This window comes from Vipera berus (assembly GCF_964194415.1).
Source record: "Vipera berus genome assembly, chromosome: 5".
In the NCBI taxonomy this organism is placed as follows: Eukaryota; Metazoa; Chordata; class Lepidosauria; order Squamata; family Viperidae; genus Vipera; species Vipera berus.
This window is the reverse complement of record NC_138207.1, coordinates 18,996,346-19,019,869: the sequence shown is the minus strand read 5'-3', so window position 1 is coordinate 19,019,869 and position 23,524 is coordinate 18,996,346. Positions and strand designations below refer to the sequence as shown.

Genomic DNA, 23,524 nt, shown 5'->3' with positions numbered 1-23,524 from the left:
TCCACAGTCACCCATTACAGAGAGAGAATGCCCCTCTGTGTCGCATGCGACGCCTCTCCCTACGGCATAGGCGCAGTCCTCAGCCACCTTCACAGTGATGGAACACAATCCCCCATCGCTTATTACTCCAGGACCCTATCCAGAGCCGAGCGCAACTACGCGCAAATAGATAAGGAGGCCCTAGCATTAGTAGCAGGAGTGAAGAAATTTCACGACTACCTGTATGGTCGCCCCTTCACGATTTTCACTGACCACAAACCCCTGCTAGGGCTCTTCACCTGGGACAAATTAACACCGCAAATTTTATCCCCCAGGATGCTACGCTGGACCACGTTCCTAGCGGCTTACTCATTTAAAATTGAGCACAAACCAGGGAGGGAAATGGGTCATGCGGATGGACTAAGCAGGCTGCCCCTGCCCACCCTGGAACCGGACCCTGCTCCTGCCGGCCAAATCCTGGCAATCCAGGAACTGCCGGACCGCCCCTTATCGGCAAAGGACATAGCCGCTGCAACCAATAGGGACAAAGTCCTTGGAAGGGTTCTAACATGGGTCCTCACGGGCTGGCAGTCCACCTCCCCGGGTCCAGAATTCCAGCCCTACTTTCTTAGGCGTCACGAACTGTCCACTCACCTCGGCTGCATCCTGTGGGGCAGCCGTGTCATCATCCCAAGCAACCATAGGCAACAGGCTCTTATCTCCCTCCACGAGGGCCACCCTGGTGTGGTCAAAATGAAATCACTTGCCCGCAGCTACCTATGGTGGCCAGGGCTTGACGCGGACATTGAAAATTACGTAGCCACCTGCTACATGTGCCAGCTGACCAGACCACCCCCCCACATGCCCCCGTTCACAAGTGGGAGGTGACTAAGAACCCCTGGTCCAGGGTCCATATCGATTATGCCGGCCCCTTTCAGGGCCAAAACTTCCTCATAATCGTTGACAGTTTCTCCAAATGGCTCGAAGTCATCCCTGTCGCTAGCACAACCACAGCGGCCACAATCAGGGAATTGAGGAGGGTATTCGCCACCCATGGGTTACCAGATGTCTTGGTGTCTGACAACGGCCCCCAATTTACCTCTCATGACTTCCAGATTTTCACCAGGGACAACTTGATTAGGCACGCCACATCCGCGCCTTTTAACCCCTCCACGAACGGCCTTGCAGAGGCCATGGTGAAGGCAACAAAAGACTCCCTCAAGAAAATCATCTCCGGAGACTGGCACTGCAGACTGGCGAAATTCCTCCTGGCCCAACATTCCACCCCTTGCTCCACCACCGGCAAGTCACCGGCCGAACTCCGTTGGGGCCGCCGTCTGGTCACCAAACTGGACCATTTGCACCCCGACAGGGCAGCCGCGGAACCACAACACACACCACCAGTCAAAACCTTCCCTCCCGGCCAGCCCATCTGGGCAAAGAACTACGCGGCCGGGGACAAATGGCTACAGGGTGTGATCTCAAACCAGACTGGCCCAGTCTCCTACCAGATCGACTTAGGGGACGGAAGGCTCATCAAACGTCACGCCGACCAACTGAGACTCAGAGTGCCGCAAAGCCGCACTCCCCAGTCACCCCCAAGTACGCTAATCGCCCCATCCACACCACACTTGCCACCGAGCCCAGCGCCGCACGACCATGATGTCCCCGACAGCTCCGGAACTCCAAACCCTGAATCTCCCCCCGCCGGGGGAAGGGAGGACCAGCCCAGCGCAAATCTTCGCCGCTCCACCAGACCGCGAAGGACTCCCTCTTACCTAGCCGACTACGAATGGGCCGGCAGCAGAACCAGCGAAGCCGAGCCTAGTAGAAAACTTCCAGAGGGGGGGGAGGAAGGGGTGTTATGTATTTAAAGTTAAATAATATGTTCCCCTCACGTTCATGAGGGAATCCCGGCAGCCATCATAAGGCTGCCACGGCAAGCGGCCGATTCTGACAGCTGTCAAACTGCTGCGCAAGCGCAGTACACTGACAGCTGTCAAACCGGCCGATTCTGACAGCTGTCAAACTGACGCGCAGGCGCAGTGCACTGACAGCTGTCAAACCAGTCGGGCCGCGCATGCGCAGACCAGCCGGAGCTGTCAAAAGCCGCCAGCTGGCCCCGGCAACAACCCGCTGACAGCCGAGGCTGCCTCAGCCGGTATCTTCTGATTGGACGCCGTCGCGTGGCGGGAGAACCCCGCCAGTTCATTGGTTCTGTTAAAGTTGTTGATGTCGCTGTTCCCTATAAATAGCAGGGATTCCCGGCGGCGCCTCGCCCGGGACCTCTGCCCGAAATAAACGAGTTGACCGTGCCTACTGTCTCCTGGTCGTCCTTCGGAACAGTCCATGTGCCTTCTTCATGGTAGCCTGTGCCTTTTGGAACACCCTTTCCATTGAAATTTGGCAGTCCCCCACCCTTTTAACCTTCCAAAAAAACCTCTGAAGATCTGGCTTTTTCCCCAAGGTCTGGATAGGGTGAGATTGTGAAATGTACTTGTTATGGGCTAGGTCTTTGGGTTGTAATTGTTTTGATTTTAATATTTTTATTATAAATAGATGTCTTATTTCTTGGTTGTGAACCATCCAGAGTTTAGGACAAGATGGGTAGCAGTATACATGCTTGAAATAAATAAATAAAATCAACTCATCACGTCATTCAACATTAGGACTATCTGTTCAAGACTGCAAACAATCTGAATCACTGCTAGATGGAAATAGAGATTTACAGTTATCTGTATCTCTTTGCTACTCTCTAGCCCTATCCAAATTAAACTGGCTATGTTTACTCTATCTATAGTTTGATTGGAACCTGCCGATATTATGAAATAGTTATGAAAGTAAATAGATTTTGCACAATGAAGTTGACATATGAATCTATAGTTTAGGTTCATATGTCATATTATGCTAACGATTTTCAGGAAACAAAAAAGAAAATGAACACTTCTAGTTATCTTCTCATGACTGGATGCAAAAGGGAAACAAAAGTGAGAAGAAGAGAAGAAGTAGACTCAGTAATCAGATTTCAATATTACATGCAATAAACTTGTTTCCGTCTTCATTCAGATTTGGTATGGATCATAGGTTAAAATAATAATAATTGAATATTATGTCCACACTGCAATATCCAGAGGGGAGGAAAAAAAAACTAATAATAAACTCTGTTTTGTGGTATATAGAAACATTGGGACATTTAAAAGCGGTCTAATTAGGTCTATAAAACTTTAAAAATGGCTCTAAAATTATATGATCTTACCTGTTGGCTTTTGAGCTAACTTGGACAGCAAGTTGCTTTGATTACATTTTGATCTGGTTAGGTAAACACTGTGGCCTAATAATGTTACATTTCTGTATTTTACCATGCCCAGCATCCACACAGCTCATTTTTTTAATATATATGAGAAGTTCCGTGCTCTCAGAGGGGTTTTGTATTCATTTTTTCAGCTTTCAAACACTATAGCTTTGTTGATCCATGAAGGGCTGATCACTAAGCCTGTTCAGTATCAAAAGGATATAAGATGGGCAACATGGGAATGGAGTAAGAATGCTGGAAGAGAAATGAAATCCCCAAATCTTTCTGGGCGTAAGAACAATTTCTGTGGGTTTTTGGCTCCCAGTCTACAAGAGATATTAGCATGAATAAATATGCTTATACTGTTGAGATAGTAGTACTGTTGAGTAGTATCTTAATTAGTCCCTTAGCTAAGCTGCTGGGGTTTTTTGTTGTTGTTTTTTAAGGGAAAAGTACCCAGCTACTTTGGCTTTCTTGTTTTTGTAAGAGGAGGGAAGCTGAAAGTTATAATTTAAAGGCTGACAAAGTTCCTACTCTATAAATGTATAGCTCTATAAATGTAAAATTAATAGAATGGTGTTTGTGGGGCTGTCTCTCCCTGAGGGTATCTGCCCATCTTACTAGGTTAGATAGGATGGGTGTATTACGTTGTCATTTGATGGGACCTTAGAAGACTGCCTTCTTGGTGGGCCACTTCAGTTCTTTAAAACAGTTCCCCCCTCCCGGGACCCAAGGAATCTTTTAGCTTTCTGGAAGGCTGTGAAGTCCTGGCTCTTCCCTCAAGTATCGAGTTAGGGTAGGAGTTGAGTGATTGGTCTGGCATCTGGGGGAAGGTTACTTTTGTTTTTAACTATGCTTTTTATGGATTGTTGTGAGTTATCTTGGGTCATCATATGAGATAAGAGGTTATCAAAGTCTAGTAAATAAATAAAATTAATAAATTCAAATGAATCATTTTGTAGGCAATTCCTCAGAGTAATGCAGCTTACATATTATAGCATTTTTTTTCCTCAATGAGCAGTTCTATCTGTACTGTTTCCTTAGAAATAGGAACATGGAATCTGAATTTATTTATTTAATATCACCAAGTTTCTAAGGGCAGAAGAGGCTACAGAGTTACAATAACTTCCTATACATTTCTCCACATAATTCAGGGGACTAGCTGATTCATTTACTCTGAATGTAGCCTTCTTCAAATGTTTTCAAACATAAAGGCAAGTATGATATATTTAGGATTAGAGAAACATGGCAGGATGAATCTTACCTACTAGCAGAATACCTTGTTTCAGAAGAACAAGCAATACAAGAGAGGAGGGATATTGTGTTATATAACAAGAAAGAACATATATGAACAGAGGTCCATTAGACTCCTGTTAATAATAATGTTGAATGGTTAAGATAATATGGCAAGCTAACAGAATGGGTAACTTGCTAGGAGTATAGGAGAAGAGTAGGCAAAGCTAGGGGGAGGAATTAAGCACATCATCAGTTTAGAGTTCTTGCATTCCCACAAGTCCAAGTCCTCCTGAATTTCATTGACCCTTATCAGCTTCCAATTTAGTGTTGAACTTGAGTTGACCAGTTTAATGTTGAATGCAAAGAACCTTTTGCAAGATTGCAGCATAGAATCTGGTCAACTAAAGACCAACACTAAATTGGTGCCAGACAAGGATTAGCAGAATTCAAAAGGGTTGGACTAGGAGTGCTTGTGGGAACACAATGACTCTAAGCTGATGACGTGCTTAACTTCACCTGGCAGTTCTGCCTGCTGTTCCCATACAAGGAGTTTCCTACAGGCACAAAACCAAACAGAGGACATAGATGAAGATTTATTAAAGCAGATAACTAAAGTATAAAACATAAAACAGTTGCAATGGGAGATTTCACATACCTGGACATTTGTTTAGACAGCAAATGTTGCCAAACACAAGATATTAAATATTATTTTTACTTGAGTTGGCAGTCATTTTGCCTTTCTTAAGATTGAAGTGCATACTAGGGAATCTGTTAGATCAGATTTGATCCTTAGTAACTGGAAGACTTAAATGAAGATATGAAAAAAATAGAAACTTTGGGTGCAATGAACAAACATTCTTAGAACTGATTTTTAATAGCAAAACAAAAAAGGCAAAACCTATCAAACTGAAACCATGGATTTTATTAACTGATTCTTAATTGAACCATGAATTTTATTAACTGATTTTATTAAAGTAAGAGAAGTAGTAAAGGAGATGCCATGAGAGGAAAAATTTTAATTGAAAAGATGGGACAGCTGGCTGAGACTTCTTGAAAAGGATATTAAGGCTAGCACAATCTCAAAGAATACCAGTGAGAAATAAAACATTACTTCAGAAATATACATTATTTTACATCTTTAAAAAAGCCAATTTAAATAGATAGTTCACAAAAGAATTAAGACTGAAATTGGGTGCTGGAAATAGAAGGATGGCTTAACAACCAAGGAAGTCAACAAAGCTTCAGGTCAGAAATGAAGAATGAAGTCTGGAAGGCAAAGGCAGGATAATCAGCTAGGACTAGCAGAATCCAGAAGGGAGGATTTAAAAAAAAAAAAACAACCCATAAACTATGGAGGAAGACAAAGGCAGCTTTATCTTTTAATTCATTGTTTAATCCAAAGAGAGAGATTTTAAGAGATGACCAAGAAAAGGAGACCTGTAATCAGGGCTTTTTTTCTCATAGAACGCCCAGAACTGAGTTCCGGCATCTTTTTTGGATAGAACCTTGTAGGATAGGCAAGGTGGGTTGTACGACATGTGTGAGTTCCGGCACCTTTTTCTTTTACAAAATAGCACTGCCTGTAATTATTATTTTGCATTCAAAATAAGTGGTGATTTGAGTCACATAAACAGTGTCTAGTTTATGCAAGTCAAATCACTGCTTCTTTTGTCTTGGTCATCATCCTTATTGAATGTTGCTTGCCTTAGAGATCATTTTCTGCCTTTCTTTCTTTTACTTCTAATCCTTAGAGACAACAGGGGAGGATAAAAGGTCCAGAGTGATGTAGTAAATTAACTTCTAGCTAATTTGAAGAGTTTCAGTTCCTCAAGCACTGATGAAATATGCTGAAGGAAAATACTGAAGGAATTTGTTAAAGACCTTTATCAATTAACTTTCAGAAGTTCTGGCAACTTGGGAGGAGCCATGGGTTTGGAGAATAACAAGGAAAGGGGGGGAGAAGATATCAGTAATTATTAACAGGTGAACTAACATCAATAGCTGGACATATGTTAGAGCAGATTATAAAGCAGACTATTTGCAAGCATCAAGAACACAATGCTGTAATTGCTAACAGTCAACATAGGTTTGTCAAAAATAGGGATGCCTATGATGAGGCAACCAGAATGACTAGATAGAAAAGAAATATTATATTGATGTGATTATTATTTGCAGAAATATTAGGGAAAAAATTCTATTCAATTGTTATCTATCAAAACAATAAGAATTGTATTAACTTAAGGTTAGTAAAAGAGAACATAATGGGTAGAAGAGGGAATCAAGTAAAGCTACTATGTGGATTATAGATCTTAGAAACCAATTGTTAGTGAATGTTTTTTAAATGTAAATCCAGACAACACACTGTTTACTAAATATTAAGATGACCATGTTAAAAAATTAGTAAAATATATTATAAAAAAGAGAAAGAAATGTGAAAACTTTGCTCCTCCTGACTCTTCACTGTTGAGACCATGCTTGGGGTTTTGTATAATTCTGTGACTCCCATTTCTAGAAGGATATTGACAAGTTGGAATGGATTCAGAGGGCAACAAAGATTCAAGGAGTTAAGAGAATACCCTGTGAGAATAGGCTGAAGGAACCTCCTTACTGTTCAGTATGAAGAAAACAGTGTAGAGCAGATACAGAAACATAGTCTGGATATAGGAACATGGCCAAGAACTGTTCTCCATGGCCACAGAAAATAGCACCAGAAATGATGGATATAAATTGCAGCTATGTAGATTTGGTTTAAATACATGGAAAACCAATTTTCCTACTGTATAGGGACTGTAGGTTCTCCACCTCTAAAGGTTTTTAAGATGTCTGGAGAGTAATCTCCCTGAGATGTTTTAATTGGCTGTTTCCCTGCTCATTGCAGAGGATTGGACAAGATGACTCTTGAGGTCTCATCAAGGTGCATTTCTATGATCTTATAATTTTGACTTTTAAAAATGGCAACAACCAGAAAACAACACTACTTTGGAATAGCAGGCTATAAAGGAAAGAATCAGGAAATAGATTAAGCTATTTCATTGCGGTTTATTTCATTTTGACCCTAAACTATCAAAAAAGCCAAATAATATCCTTAATTATATTGTGCCTCTATATGGGTTTTAATAAGTTAAATTATTGTGCCTCTATATGGGTTTTAATTAGTTAAATTAGAACCAATCATTACTGAAATACATATCACAAACCTACCTAACAACAGGATAAAAATAAATGAGTTTTTCATTCAGCTTAACTCTAGACATGTCCATGTAGTTTTCTTGGCAGCAATCTGGAAGTATTTTGCCATTGCTTTATCCCATGATCACTTTTGTTTTCATTTTCCCAGACTAATCTATAGCCCTGTGATTTCCTGGCGGTCTCCCATTCACTTTATGCTTGCCTTTTATTTTTATTTTTCAGGGTCATCTTATTGCCACCATTTGCTATCATTCAAATATAGAATATTTATTCCTATATTCACAGGAACACATAGGTAGCACACAATTTTCAAAGTTAATTTTCATGCCACATAATGTATTAAGTAACATGCTGAATGTTGCCTTATCTTCCTTGTTTGCTCCTTATTTTAGTTTTCTTCTTATCACTTCTTACTCCCTGGGATCTTAAAAAATAAAGTTTTATGTTCTGAGGCCATGAACAGCCTCTTTAAGCTCTGGGTATAGCCCTAGGATCCTAGCAATGTTACTGCCAAATACCTATTTAAATGGGACAGAAGGGGAAAATATTAAATATGAAGGGAACAACTTATTAGGGATTTTATATATAATGTATGATGTTTTATTCTAGCTTTCCCCAATTTTGATATGTTGCACTTGGTACCTCTTCAAAGACAAAACTTGGCTCTTTCTTTCTCTGAAGTGTATGCTGCAGTATATTTTCAGTCTTCTGTCCTTAATATAGTAACAAATTTGCAGATAATATAACACCAATTTAATGGGCTTCTGCAGAACAAATATACTGAAATGATCTCATGCTAGACATGGACCAGCAGAGGTCATTTCAAATTAGGGATGCTCTACAGCCACCAAATTGCTCTCTGTTGGTTCATTACAGTCTTCATACACAATTTTGGTCCTTAAGGGCTTAGACATCTTCTTCCAACATCATTATTTCAGCTCTATTCATAACAAAATGATTTTCCAGCATATCTAGATGAAGGGATTATTTATCTAATGAAGATTACCGGTAGATATCCTCCAATTTGTGTAAAAAAAAAGCCTCTCTTCTTGCAACTGACACCAGTGCAAAAGATCAAAAGTCTCTTTTTTCTCACCATTCTGCCTTGTGCATTATAGGCTATCATGACAGCAAGATTTGACAAGATTAAAATTTATATAGCTGGCCCTTTTAAAATTGCCATGCAATTTAAGGAAGGAGTAGAAGAGGGATGTGCCAAGCCATTCTGTAATGTTAGCTGAAGATACATTTCTGTCCCTACTATAAGAAACCCTTCTCATCTCACTGTCTTGTATATGCAAGTTATTCTTCCATAATGGAAACTGAGATTTGTAGAATGGGGAGCAATTATGAATTGCCTGCTGGCATGTTGCTTAATATATGATAATCATTAGTGTGTGAAGACTCAGCCAAATGAAATTTCTCAGGTTATCAACAGTCTCAAGGGGAGGCTCCATTGCAAGGGAGCCCCCTGGAATGATTTATCATCTTGCACTTAAACAAGGCAGAAATTAAGGAAATACTCCCTGCTGAAGATGGTAACACAAAAATTGCTGACGTAGATCTGAGACAATAAACAGGGGCAATTATTTTCAGTTTGATGGGGAATTAGAAAACAATCTCAAGAAAAAGCCTCGTTGCTGCTGCCTTTTGTTACTCTGGCAAGCAAAGGTATAAACAATCTCCTAGATGGAACTCATTATTATTAATTCCAGAGATCAAAATTTTCCTGGCCTGCTTGACCCCATAGAACAAGATAATTGCAATGTTGCTAGATTAAAAAACAAATGATAACTTACCAAGCAGTAATATGATAGGAGATACACAGGAGGGTATATATGTAGCAGCTGCTCATATTTCAACAGACCAGCTAGCATTCCTTTATTTTCTAGGACTTCTGATCCAAGTTTAAATACTTGGTGAACTTACCTTTATCCTATATAAGAACATGACAGCCCAATCTACATATAATTACCTTTTCAACATGGTTAGCGGTGTTAGGTAATTGATTATGTTATGTTTCCCCAGCCTGGATTCCTCCATAGCTGAATTGAATCCCACACATCTGGAGAGCAACCAAGTTGGGGATAGCTGATTTATGTACATTAGTACAATCTCTTGTCTCATACCAACAGGGACATTTGAGGGTATCAGTCATACGCCTTGAGTAGAATGGTTCGAATTTCTACCACCCTTGACCATTACAATATGACCATCCATTATGTAGCTCAGAAGTACCCCAACTCAACTAATATAATTCAGCACCATCACTCAATGGACAGTTCCCAAAATTATTTATGGCTTTCAGTTTGGGCTACTCCTGGCAGGCACCAACCTACAATGGAAAACTTCAATGCAATGAAAGGTGGAGTCATTTGTGGTTCCCCTTCCTGTACAAAATAACAGTTTCTAAGTCTAAGAAAACTAATATCCCATTATGACACTCACTAACCTGAGTTGGACCTCAATGATCTTTCAGGATTGTAGCAAAGCTTCATGATAGCATTTTCAGTACTATTGTTCCATACAACAATTTTGCCATCAGAACTGCCTGAATTAAATCACAAAAGTAAATGCATTACCAAAAAAAATAGTATGCAATGATGAATCAAAGGTGAAAATAAGATTGAGAAGTGCTGAATGCTTCACATTTTGGTGAATAGAAAGATTACATTCAGGGTTGTTAGAATGGCTGAAATTTTCTATAAGTAATAGTCTAATAAGAAAAAAATGCATTATACAGAGGGTTGCATATAACACACTTTCCCTAGTTACTGAATTAACTAATTTTCTGGGTTCAGGCAATACAGTATAATGAACCATAAACTGATCTTACAATTTGGGTTTATATAACTAATCATAAGAAAACTAGCAATATTATAAATAACCAAACTTAATATGTTGTGGACTGCAGGTTCTACATCTTTACCAATCAGATTAAGAATGCTGTGAACTTAACCATTAAACCATGATCTATGTATTGTTTCATGCAATCTTATTTATTTTTATTTATTTATTTATTTTTATTTATTTTAATTCCATTTATATCCCGCCCTTCTCCGAAGACTCAGGGCGGCTTACAAGCTTAGCAGTAGCTTATTGCCCCATCTATTTTTTTCTTTCCCTTATATATCTCTGTGTCTGTCCGTCTGTCTGTCTGTCTGTCTCTCTCTCTCTCTCTCAAACACACACACATCTTATTTAGGATCCCTTGGCATGTATTGATCTGTTTCTCCAAAATGCATTCTGTTTGCAAAATAAGCAAACAATGCAATGCAAAATATTAAACTGATGCAAAAGTTAATAACAAAACATTGCACAAATTTCCATTTAAATACAAATCAGATGAACAGGTGAATAAAAAAGGTAAGTTAATGGTATGATCCTCAACATCTTTCTTTGTCCCAACAATTCAGTTTGTATACAGTGGCATCAAACCATTGATGGGATGGGATCCAGCAGTAAAAGAGATCCCTCTTCACAATTTTGTCTTGTCAAATCCATCATAGGGGATTAGTGTGAAAAGAACCAGTGAAAAGTTAAAGTCAATTCTGCAACATTATGAAGTCTTTGCATTAGGGTGGGGTGGTTGTGGAACCCAGAAAGAAAACTGAACCAGCAGCAGAAAGCCAATATGGACAGTGATGAGTTTATCAACCTGTACAAGATGTAAATTTCTCTTTCCCTGCCCCCATGCCCTACAGGTAATCCTTTTGTGTGGGTAAGGATTACTGTGTTATTAATTATGAATAATTAATTTGATTAAACATTTGAACAAATCTGTAACTTGATATAAGATTACAGCAATGCGTTCCACATAGTACTCACCCCAGGGACTCATCAGAACTTGCAAGTAATAAAAAATATAGCAGCCCACTTGCTAACTAGTGTTCATTGCATGTTACACCTGACCAGTGGACTTTTCATTTGCTTCCAAAGCATACCAGGGGCAGTTCAAATTCACTCTGTCTGGGAAAAACAGCTGTTGTGGCAAATGGGACGGACACCCAGAGATGTTGTTGTTCAGTAGTGGTGTCTTTGCAAAAGCCACTCTCTAGAATTTAAATGTGTTCCTTCTTTTGTTTTTCCTTCTGAAAGTTAATGCCTTATTGCTTGCTTGTTGCTGCTCCATTTTTAATCCTTATTTAATTTAGTTTGCTATGGACATTTTAATTAGTGCTATGCTAGTAAACCATAGGGGCATTCTTGAAGATGTTGACAGGATAGAAAATAATCATTGAAATTAATATAATAAATTAAAATAATCATCCAATATTAAAATGTTGTTAATCCAACTTCACAATAACTGTCAAGAATCAAATGCAGATGGAAGCAACAGGAACCAGTAAGTCTTAACTGTAGTGAACATGGGGGAGGGAAGCAGATAAAGACTAGTAGCTCAATTCACACAATATTTTTGTCAAAAGAAATAGAGCCACAGAGCCATATAGCTATGGAGTCAGAAATGTCCTGTGCTTATTTAATGAAATCAATCCTAAATGTATCCAGTTCATATTCAGGAGTAACCCTATAAAAGTTTACTGAAAAAATATTTTAACTGATGTTAATTAATAATGATAAGAGAAGTAGAATGGGAAGAAGTTGAGACTCTGGTGTAGAACATATGCTTTCCATCCAGATGGAAAATAAGACTTAAAAGTTTATGTTTGTTCCGTGCGCCTTTGGCGTCTAGTCATGCCAGCCACATGACCATGGAGACATCCAAGAACAAGCGCTGGCTCTTCGGCTTTGAAACGGAGATGAGCACCGGCCCCTAGAGTCGAAAATGACTAGCACGCATGTGCAGGGGAACCTTTACCTTTTTATCCACTCATATGTTTCTCAAAACTCATTTCTTCTACTCTTCTAATAAGATAATCTAGAAATAAATGTCATAGTTCCCAGATTTCTCTAAGTTAGAAGCTGAAAACTATAGTAGAAAAAAAAAGTGAAGGCCAGACCCATAATTGTTTTATTGCATGATTTCATTTCTTCTCTTTCTTCTTCTTTCTATGTTTCAGAAGCAATTAAGCTCTACAAAACACAACAAATAACTTAGACCAGACAGCAGATCTAGTTCTGCATTGAAGCACCATTAGTTCAGTCATTAAATATTTTTCTACCTGTGACAAGAGTCTGTGGAGGTAAAAATGCTGCACATAAAATGTCATCCTGATGCTGAGCCGCTCCTTTCCATTCTGAAGGCTGAACAAGATACTGAGTCAAATTATTTAGGCGGAAAACGGTGATCACCCTAAAGATACAAACAAGCACAAATGAAACCAATGAGTGGACCTTTTTGTACCTCAGCTTTTTGTCCCTTGGCTAAGGAGTACAAATATAGAATAAGTATACATCCCGTATGCAGAGGAGACAAAAGAAGTTGTAAGCATCAGTCCTAGGTACAAACTTTGAATGGTGAACTTGCTTATCTGAGTTACCAGCTCCCTTCTAACTTAACTTTTATTGATACTATAGGTTGTTATAAGGAAAGTTATTATAAGGACAGTCCCTTTTAGCAATCTCACAAGGAAGTGCAGATCAAATATGTAAGTGCATCACAATATATATTTTTAAGTTAGAGTTGATATATCCCTCAGGATGCGAATACCCAACCCAAGGAAGACTTTATATTCTCTAGTCAAAGTTTAGCAGACAAGGTACACCTCAGAATATTTTCCCCCTATTCATCCCCTTGTATTTTATCTTCCTCATACTCCATATTTGCAGGCCATTCCTGCAATAAGCCACAAATTATTTTCATACAATGGAAATACTACACTTTTGGAACTGAGTTAATCGTCAAAAAGCAGTCTGATCTGCAAGAAATGATAATGTTTAACAGATATCCTTGCAACATTAAATGTGATGTTTTCATGTTTTTATTTTCTCGTTCTTTTCTGCGCTTTTGTTGCAGAAATTGTATGTTGCAAACCTCATTCTATGTTTCTAAAAAAAACTATTGTTCAGTTACATTTCTTACTGCCAAATCATAACAAAAAATCTGTCTCCAGTGCACCCTGCATTGTTTCTAACCATAATAGTTGATGACAAGGATAATTACTGTCCTAACCAATTCACAGCTCTGTTAAAATCTGCTATAAAATTAACTTAAAGGAAAAAGAAAACCCTTTATTTGAAAACAATAATGCAGAAAATGTGGAGTCCTAAAAAACAAGAAGAATACTTTGGATATATCCTGAACAAATAGGTACAGTTTGTTGCTGAGGAACCAAATGATTGTGTTTACCCTTCAGCTCCATTGTATATATATTTTAGGCAGCAGAGAAAAAAGGAAAATGAATTATTTTTGAATAATTCTAGGCTGAATTCACAGAACATCCTAAATTTTTACATAGCACATCTGGATTTGTCTTGGCATGTTGTTCAGGTCAACTATTGGGGTTTCCAAACTATGTTTTCTGAATTAAATTGTTATATAAATCCAGCCACTTGTGGCATACCTTATAAACTAAGGCTTATCATACCATGATTTAATCCTGAGGTTAAAGAATTACCTTTATTATTCAATTATAAAAGCAACAAATTGTGTTGTAGCAGCTCAAAGATTAACAAATAACAAACTGTCTTTATTTCTCAGTGTTACAAATACTATTTAAAAAAACAAAAAATATATTTTGAAATGATGTGAAAAATTAGTAGTGACAGAGCAAATTGTGCTACTGAATTTTTGCAGCTTGCATCAACAGTACGTATGTGAGAACCAATTCTCACATAGTCAGATAAGAGCAAATCTGATCATTGCAAAACAAAGGGCAAGTGGAAGCTGGCCAGCCTGAGCAAAGTGTTGAGAACAAGCAGTCATTAGGAAGGATAAGAAACAGAACAGGGTTTGAATCCTCTTTCTATTGGTAAAAGTAAAGGTTTCCCTGTCCAGTTGTGTCCAACTCTACAGGATGGTGCTTATCTCCATTTCTTTGTCGAGGGAACCAACATTATCAAAAGACATTTCTCTGGTCATGTGGCCAGCATGACATATGCTGAGGAGCATGGAACACTATTACCTTCCCACAAAAGTGGTACCTCTCTATTCACATTTGCATGCTTTTGAACTACTAGGTTGGCAGGAAGTAACAGGAGCTCACCCCATCGTTCTGTGCTCAGGGCTCAAATCTGGGCTGCCATCTTTCCATCTAATAAACTCAGGGTCTTTAACTGCTAAGCCATCACACCCATCCTCTTTCTAGATAGGAGGGCTTATTCTTGAATTGAAACATTTTTTTGCTTATAGCTTCCTAACTTAGTTTAGTAAATGTTAGTCTTCATAAGTGCTTGGCTTTCTTATGAACTTGTCTGAGTAATTCTAGCCCTGTTACCAGAAGACTCCAGAATGTTCTGTACCTGGCTCTGTGTTATTCACTAACCTTTGAATATAAACTCACATTCTGCATAGATGCTAACCATTTCCCAAGTTCAGTAGAAAAGTTCTTACCAGTAGATTCTGGTGACTTGGTCATTAAGTGAAGCAATTATGTAACATTAACTGTGCTTAGCATTTTACTCCAGCTTTCCTTTCCAGTAACAGACCCTAACCCTAAACCAGGGGTGTCAAACTGCCAGCCCACGAGCCAGACGCGTCATCCCAAAACTGTGCCCACCCCATTGCCGGCAACGGAGAAAAAGCTGCAATACATTGCACGACATCACGTGACATCGCAAGTTTGACATGTCTGCCCTAAACCATCAGAAGGATATGGCAGGGAAGTTTAAAGAACAGGGAAGGTTTCCAGAACTTGATTCACAGGGAAGCCAAGAAAAAGAGTAAATTTTATAGCCCCTTATCTATCCCTCCCTTTTAGAATGCTCACCCTGCTCTGGGATAATTAGTAAGAACAGAGTTGATGTTTGTATTTACATTATTGGAGAGGAAGGGATTACAAGAGAATAACAGTCACACAATGGAGAATGCAGATTAAAAGGAATGTACTTGTGCTGCTATTTGCCTAGTGCACTTCTGCTGTGAGCCATGAGCCACTAAGAACTCAAACAAAAGTATTTAGTGTGAAACTGATTATGGTCTTGTCAGGGTCAGGCAGCAGAGACAGATGGCCAGAAGGTTCTAATCTTAATGTCACAAAGCTGAGCTTGTTAACTTGCAGTCAGCACTTTCTAGGAGGTGCTTCACAGAAAAGTAGCTCAGGAAGAGATAGTTTGCCCAGACAATCTGTCCGTTCTTGTGTTGGGATAAAAAGAAAAAAATAGGTCAAGTAACAGGACAACATATACTATTTAACTGAAAGGTGAACACATCATTGAGAGAGATACTGTGAAGGTCATAAATACGGGCTTTGATCACGAAGTTATTTTTCTATCCCTGTCATCACTTCAATAATCATTAAGACAGTCATTAAATAAGAATAAGACCGTCAAAAGAATTGTCTGACTTGTGGTGGGGTCATTCTTATGTGAATGTACCTCAATAGACCTGTCCAGTATCAGTAGCTGCTCCTATGCAAATCTAAATTTCACACAAGGTAATTCCTCAAACCGAAGACCACACTAGGAAAATCTATGTTCCAAAACTATGCTGAATTATATAATTAGGTTTCAATTTCTTCAGTTTGCTTAAAGGGAAGCATAGGGCAGGCATTAAGAACATGTTCCCTGTTGCATACCTAAAATTCCTGATTGCTAAACTTTGGATGGATGCACAGATTTTATCTCAGTTTCAAGAAAGAGAAGGAGATAAACAAACTGAGCTATTTTCTATACCCCAAACTTACGTTTTGGGATTCACATTTGAATCCTCAGAGTAATATCAGCTGAGACGTTTATCCAGAAATAAGGCAGTGACAGACCACTCCCAAATTTCTAGCAAAGAAAACTAAATGGATGTGCCAATGATGTCACCAGAGTTGAATTCAATTTGAGGGAGATAGGTTGACCTCCATCACCACTATTTTTTCTGTACTGTATTCTGCAGCTGAATCAGTTCAATATGTAGTACTTTCCAAACTCTCTATAACCCCAATTTACACTTTCCCATTCTTTATTTCATTATGCCAGAATCAAACAAAGAACAGGAGTTTTTGCAGAAAAAGAACAGCATTGGTTTTATGAGGCTGCTGAGAAAATAAAGATTTTCAAACATAGGCTGAGATCCTTTAATCCTGTCTAATCTATGTTTATAAACACATAACACTTAGCCCTGGCTAAAGCAAGCTTTGTACAGCATGCAGCACAGATACATTTTATTCTGCTTAAATGTATTTACATTGATTTTCTATTTCCTTTGCCAATAACATTTGTTCTGTAGAAAAGCTAAAAATCTGTTGCCTGCAGATCAGCCAAACTCAGACTTCAAACAAGGAGACTCAAATTCAGTTATAACAATTACTATCTTGTTAAGCCTTTTTTTCAGCACAAATACAATGCAACTGATTTACAGACTGCAAGTTTCTAAACACATTAAAAGTGGATGTATACAATTTATTATTGCTTCCCATGGTGAGTAGCATTTTTACGGTTCAAGGATGTCAGTTTAATTATTCACATGAGGACTAATGTTTAAAGACCTGAGAGATCTCTAGAAGGACATGTTTTGTATATCACCAGACAGAAAGGCATCAGGTCACTAACAGAGCAAATGTATTCCTGGAATGCACTGAGTTCTTGAAAGTTGCTAATAGTGTAGAACACAGGTGTCAAACTCAATCGCATCACGTGATGTATCGTGATGTATTGTGACATTTTTTGCCTTTGCGGAGCCAGAGTGAGCATGGCCTGCATGTGATGCATCTGGCCCATGGCCTGCCATTTTGACACCCTGGTGTAGAATATCTCCCCCAAATTTAGCACCCTAAAGGTATGATAGATTGGACTTCCCTAAATCCTTCAGCCAGTATTTCTCAATATTGGTAAATTTGAGATGAGTGGGACTGCAACTCCCAGAATTCCCCAGCCAATGAAGACCACCCAAATTTTCAAGGTTGAGATACAGCACCAGAGGTAATGCAGTGAAAGAGATATAGACTGGGACATCTGGGAGTTTTAGTCCCATATATAGTGAGGATATCAGATTTAGAAAGATAGTTGTATGCAATACCACGTACATTGTGACTGTGCAAAAACTTAATAATTATTTATCACTAAGAACATTTTGTGATCCAAGCCTTCTGAATATATACAGCCCATTCATGTGTCTATGTTCTGGATAAATGGGCAGATTATTGTGCAACTAAGTAGTGACTATGCATCACACAGAAATGTTTTATTGTTAAAAGAAGTCTCCCACTTTTATCCATTGCATTCCTATTTTACAGTCACTATTGCTTTAATCTTTACATCAGTACCAACAGTGGAGAATATTTGTAGCTCAGGGTTGAACTGTGAAGTCCTTGGTGCTCTTTGAGTTTGGTTGTTTTCTTGCAGAGCTTTCATTACCCACCTAGGTAACATCATCAGTTCTAGAAGGGAGTGGAATTTGTTCTCTGTTTATATGCAAGTGGCTTGCCTTGTCAGTGTTGGTAGGAGGCTCCTAGGATAAGCTGTTGTTTACTGAGTTGGTAGTTTCTTGATTGGGGTACTGATTACTGCTTGGTGTTAATCGCTGCTTATCTGGGTATTGATTGCTGGCTAGGAGGTATTGTGGCCTTTTAGCCTTTTGATTGTTTTGAATGAAATTTTATTTATTTTTATTTTTTTATTTTTTTATTTTAATTCCATTTATATCCCGCCCTTCTCCAAAGACTCAGGGCGGCTTACAAGCTTAGCAGTAGCCTTCATTCTATGTATATGCCTGCTTATTAGGGCTTTCACACACCCCCAAGTGGCATTATTACAAAGTCAGCTTAATTGCCCCCAACAATCTGGGTCCTCATTTTACCTACCTCGGAAGGATGGAAGGCTGAGTCAACCTTGAGCCTGGTGGGATGCGAACCTGCACTAATTGCAGGCAGCTGGTGTTACTTAAGGAGGCATTAGCCCACTGCTCCACCAAGAATAAAGTATAAATGTATACTTTATTCATAATGTATAATGTTATTCATAGTTGATCCAAAATTATATGAAAATATAATTAGAATAGAACACAGGTGTCAAACTTGCCACATCACGTGAGGTGACACGATGTATCACAACTTTTTGTACATTGCTGGAGCTGTGGTGGGCATGGCCTCCTCATTATGCCACTGGCCCCTGGGCCGGCAGTTTGACACCCCTGGAATAGAATAACCCTAATTTGAAATTTAGGGGGAAGATGCTTTACTGGAATGGTTTGGCCAAATAAGGGATCAATATTTTGAATCAACTGATTTCTAATGGCTGTTTCAAAGACTTCAGGAGATTATGTTTTGCATGTGATTTGCCTCTACAACTTTCATTTGGCAATGCTTACAACTGATACAGTACTAACTTAACATTACAGCCTGCAAATGTAAAATAAATTTATGATTTAAGAATAAAATTACTCTATGAAAAAATATTTGTGTTTTGGGGTTCTTCAAAAAATGTTTGAAGAATGTTGATGAGATATACAGATCTTATCAAAGGAAAATTCAAACATTACATTGCAGCATTCTGTGTTCTATCTCACTTGTACTAGGAAGTTGGAGCAGTATGGTGGTTCACATGGTTTGGACACTGGGCTGACAATCAGTAGGCTCGCGTTCAAGACTTGGTTACTGCTGCGACTGAGTTCCAGTTTCTTGCTCCAACTCCTGACAACCCAGCAGTTCAAAAGCAGGCGACCATGAGTAAATAAATAAAGGGTACCACATGAAAAGAACCCCCAACTGGGTGTCCCCTGGGCAATGGTGATGTCACTCTTCAATCCTTTCAGCTTCTGACATGACTATAATAGTAATAGTAGTAGGAAGTTTCCCTAACAACTGAAAAATCTTTTCTGGTGTCATTAGAGCTTTTGGTAGAATAGAGAAATGCCTTTGTTAGTATTCTGCAGACTAAAACTATTGTTTTCTGTTGTAAATATTGAGAACTGTCCGACAAGGTATAACTATACTCACACATGCTGAATGATGGCATAGTTGGGTTGGTTAATTCAGTTTTGATTTCAGCGTGCATGTTTTTGAGCCTATGAAATAAACAGCTCTTAACTCAAAGGAAACCTTGTACCCTAAAATCAATTTATTTCATCCAAATCTCCAGTTGTGCAGCCTAATTTTGCAATGATTATTATAGAGGAAGTACTTGTATGTGTTATCTGAACATTCAAGTATATTGACAGAAGTGTTTCTAATTAAAGCCTAACATAATTTTTCTTTAGCATCTGCAAAGCTCATGGGTGTAGAAGCTAAGACTTTATAAAAACAAGCAATATTCTGAGAGAGGGAGAAAGAGAGAAAGTAAATCTAGCAAATTGCCATGTGCAGTATTATTGCATGCACCCTATAATGATCTATGACCAGTGGTGGGCTTCAGCCAGTTCGTACCACTTTGGCAGAACCAGTAGCTAATAGGGCATGGCAAAAGTTACTATAGCTGTCAGTGGTAAACTGCAATAGAATACAGAGTACAGAATGATATTGTAGGATGTGTCATATGATTTGGACATATTCAGTACAGGTAGTCCTCAACTTATGACCACAATTGGGATCAGAATTTCCATTGTTAAAGCAATTGTGAAGTCAATTGCATTCAGTTTTATGACATTTTTCCTGCAGTTGTCAAGTGAACCACTGAAGTTCTTAAGTGAATCAGGGAGTCTCTCAGCAAATCTGGCTTACCCCACTGACTTTATTTGCTGGAAGATGGCTGGGAAGGTCACAGATGAGGGTCACATGACCCTGGAGTGCTGCAACCATTGTCAATACCTGCTCATTGCCAAATGTCCAGATTTTGATCAGATGACTATGGGGATGCTTCAGTAGTTGTAAATGTGAGGACTGGTTGTAAGTCATTTTTGTCAGTGTCCTTGTAACTTCAAACAGTCACTGAACAAAAGGTTGTAAGTCAAGGACTGGCTGTACCTTCTTTTGGGTCCCCTTTGCTCTGAGTCATCACATTCTAATTCTCATCCAATAAATAATATTAGCAAATGAGATGCAGGAAGTGGGTCTTTTCTCTCATGGCATCTGCTGTCTGAAACAACATTATCTCTGAGATTTATATGGCCCCCACCCTCACCCTGTTTAAATTAGTCTTTAAAACCTCCTCCAAGTCCTGTGCTAGAATGGTGAATGATCCTTTCTGCAGAGTTTTGGTCTATTAGATGGTGTTTTTTTTCTTCTGCATTTCATACTGATGTTTTTGATGATGTATATTCTCATTTTTATTGTCTTATTTTGTAAGCTTCTCAGAGCCGTGATACACTGGGGGGGGACCAAGGGCTAAAAATGTCATAAACAAATAAATAAACATGAGAATTATCTTAAATCAAATCTAACTGTTTACTAATGTTATGCTATCCTTTCCATCCTGGCATGGTGTAGAAAGGAATATGCAGGAATTATTATTATTATTATTATTATTATTATTATTATTATTATTATTATTATTATTATTATTATTATTATTATTATTATTATTATTCAAAGATTTATAGGCCACCCAACTTAAGCAATTCTTGGTTTATCACATTATTATCTGGTAAAATACACTTTTTAATCTTTTTTTTATTGAGCCTGTCTCGATAAAAAATATTTTAATCTTCCTGCAGAGTTGATTTCATGATCTGGTCTACCTCAAAGGGCTGACATCTAGTGATCTCTAAGTGGTTGATGATTAGAACCCCAAGAATTCACTAGAAATTTTGGAAGCTGTGACTCCATCATAACAGGAATGACCCCAGGGAATCACTTCTGCTCTGAGCAACATGAATGTTTAGCCTTAGGAAACAAAGGAAGGTGTTCTACATGAATTTTAAGTGGGCTTACAATATACAGTACTTCAGTATAAAAAAAGGTAAAGGTTCCCCCGCACGTGCATGCTAGTCATTTCCAACTATAGGGGCTGGTGCTCATCTCCGTTTCAAAGCCGAAGAGCCAACAGAAGAATAAGTGCACGCATTGAAGAGCACAAAAACTCACTCAGAAAGGGAGAACAAACTTCATCCCTGGTCCAACACTTTGAAGCCACGGGACATGAAATTGATTTTAAAAAAACCAAAACTATCGCCAAAATTGAACATTTTAACAACAGAATAATCAGAGAAACCATTGAGATAGAAAAACGCCCCCACAGCATGAACAAATGAGATGATACCTCTCGCCTACCAGCCATTTGGAAACCCACCTTGATTGACAGACGAGTCCCAACCACCAAGAATGATACCAGACCCAAACTCATGATAACATCACATGACATCACCACCACACAACCATTCAAAAAGCAAATCCGAACCCACAATGATAACGACGCACAACCACAAAACAGAAACCTAACTACAGCTGCAACATCAGCCACTTTAAACCCCTCCAAACCACACAATAAGCAAACTGACACCCACTATAAAAACTTGGCACCACCACAAACACGAAGCCGAACAAAAGCAGCACAACTCACCAGCTCAGGTCTAAGGCTGGCAGCTGAGACCAGCCCATCCACTCAAAACACACCCCCACCCAATCAGAACACACCCACCATTCAAAACACACTCCCACCCAATCAGAACACACCTAATCCCCCACCCAATCAGAGCACACCTCCACCCACAGAACACACCCCCTCTGGCAGTTTAAAAAAGAGGAACAAACAGCCACTACCACATGCTTCTCCCAGAAGAAGGAAGCTGAAGCCACCAGCCTGAGGATGATGGATGGGATTCCGTCGAAACGTTGCTCCTACACCTTCAATTCTACGCGGGGAAAAACCCGAATGACCAAAGATCCATATATATATATATATACACACACACACACACACATATATATTTGCTCTTGAAAAACCTTGAGAAGAAACTTGCTGACCTTCCTGTTGAAAACTAAAGTGCTTTATTTGATCAAGACAAATGACAGCTTCTCTTACTATACTACACCAGTGAAAACATCTTTTCTTGATTTCCATTATCAAGTAGCTCTTGAATTACTGGGACAGACTATTAGCAGATGCTATCACCCATTAATGGAAGCAAAAGGTGCACTAGTACAGTTTTCTATATTGTAGGCTTATATTTACAGTCCCTTTTAAGTAGAATACTCTTCACAGTACCTGTCCCATCCTAGGACCAAAATAGTCCAGCTTAGCACCAAAATCTGGGAAATTTCAACTGTTTGGTCTCTTCCAGCATTGAGCTTATGGTGACAGTATCCGTTGAAGTCCCAGACCTGAAAATATTGAAAAATCAGGATATCTGATTTATACTATTTAAAAAAAAAAATACTGAAAAATAGCAATAGCAATAATAGGATGGAGACTTTAGTATTAATTTTAACATTTTTCATATTACAAAATAATTCAGCGCACTTTACAACTTCTTATCAATAGCATCAACAGTACAATATAAGGAGCTCTAGGTTCATATATATATTACAAATCAGATTTAACACTGATTTTTTTTTTATTTTGAACATTTTAATTTACTTTCATCATCATAGGGCTATTTGCCTCTAGTTTCTGCTCTATAGATACCATTGTACTCAATCTTAATTTGTATTTTATGATTTATTATTCTCAACAATGAAACAATTAAATTGGAAAATAGAAAAATCAGTGTATCAAAACCGTAGAGTAAAATGTTTCTCGGTAACTTCAAAAATAATGTTAAAAATCTTAAGGCTACAAAATTCATGTGTTGGGGAGGAAACAACATAACTGATGGGGAACCAATGTTATCTGTAAACCTTTTGAATCTTTAAAATCTAAAGATCTTACAACTGCAGTTAATTTACTGTACAAAACCAACTTAATGTT

The 23,524-nt window shown here is 38.7% G+C and overlaps 1 protein-coding gene across 1 annotated transcript in view; it reads right to left on the bottom strand.

Annotated features, from left to right (window-relative positions):
- Window positions 1-23,524, bottom strand: part of WDR49 (WD repeat domain 49) — a gene marked incomplete at both ends in the record, with an annotated part of 90,996 nt that overhangs the window by 27,199 nt on the left and 40,273 nt on the right. The window contains 3 exons of the mRNA XM_081329989.1: window positions 10,149-10,247; window positions 12,820-12,950; window positions 22,823-22,938. Of these exons, the coding sequence (XP_081186115.1) occupies window positions 10,149-10,247; window positions 12,820-12,950; window positions 22,823-22,938 (346 nt within the window). The remainder of the gene's footprint in view (window positions 1-10,148; window positions 10,248-12,819; window positions 12,951-22,822; window positions 22,939-23,524) is intronic.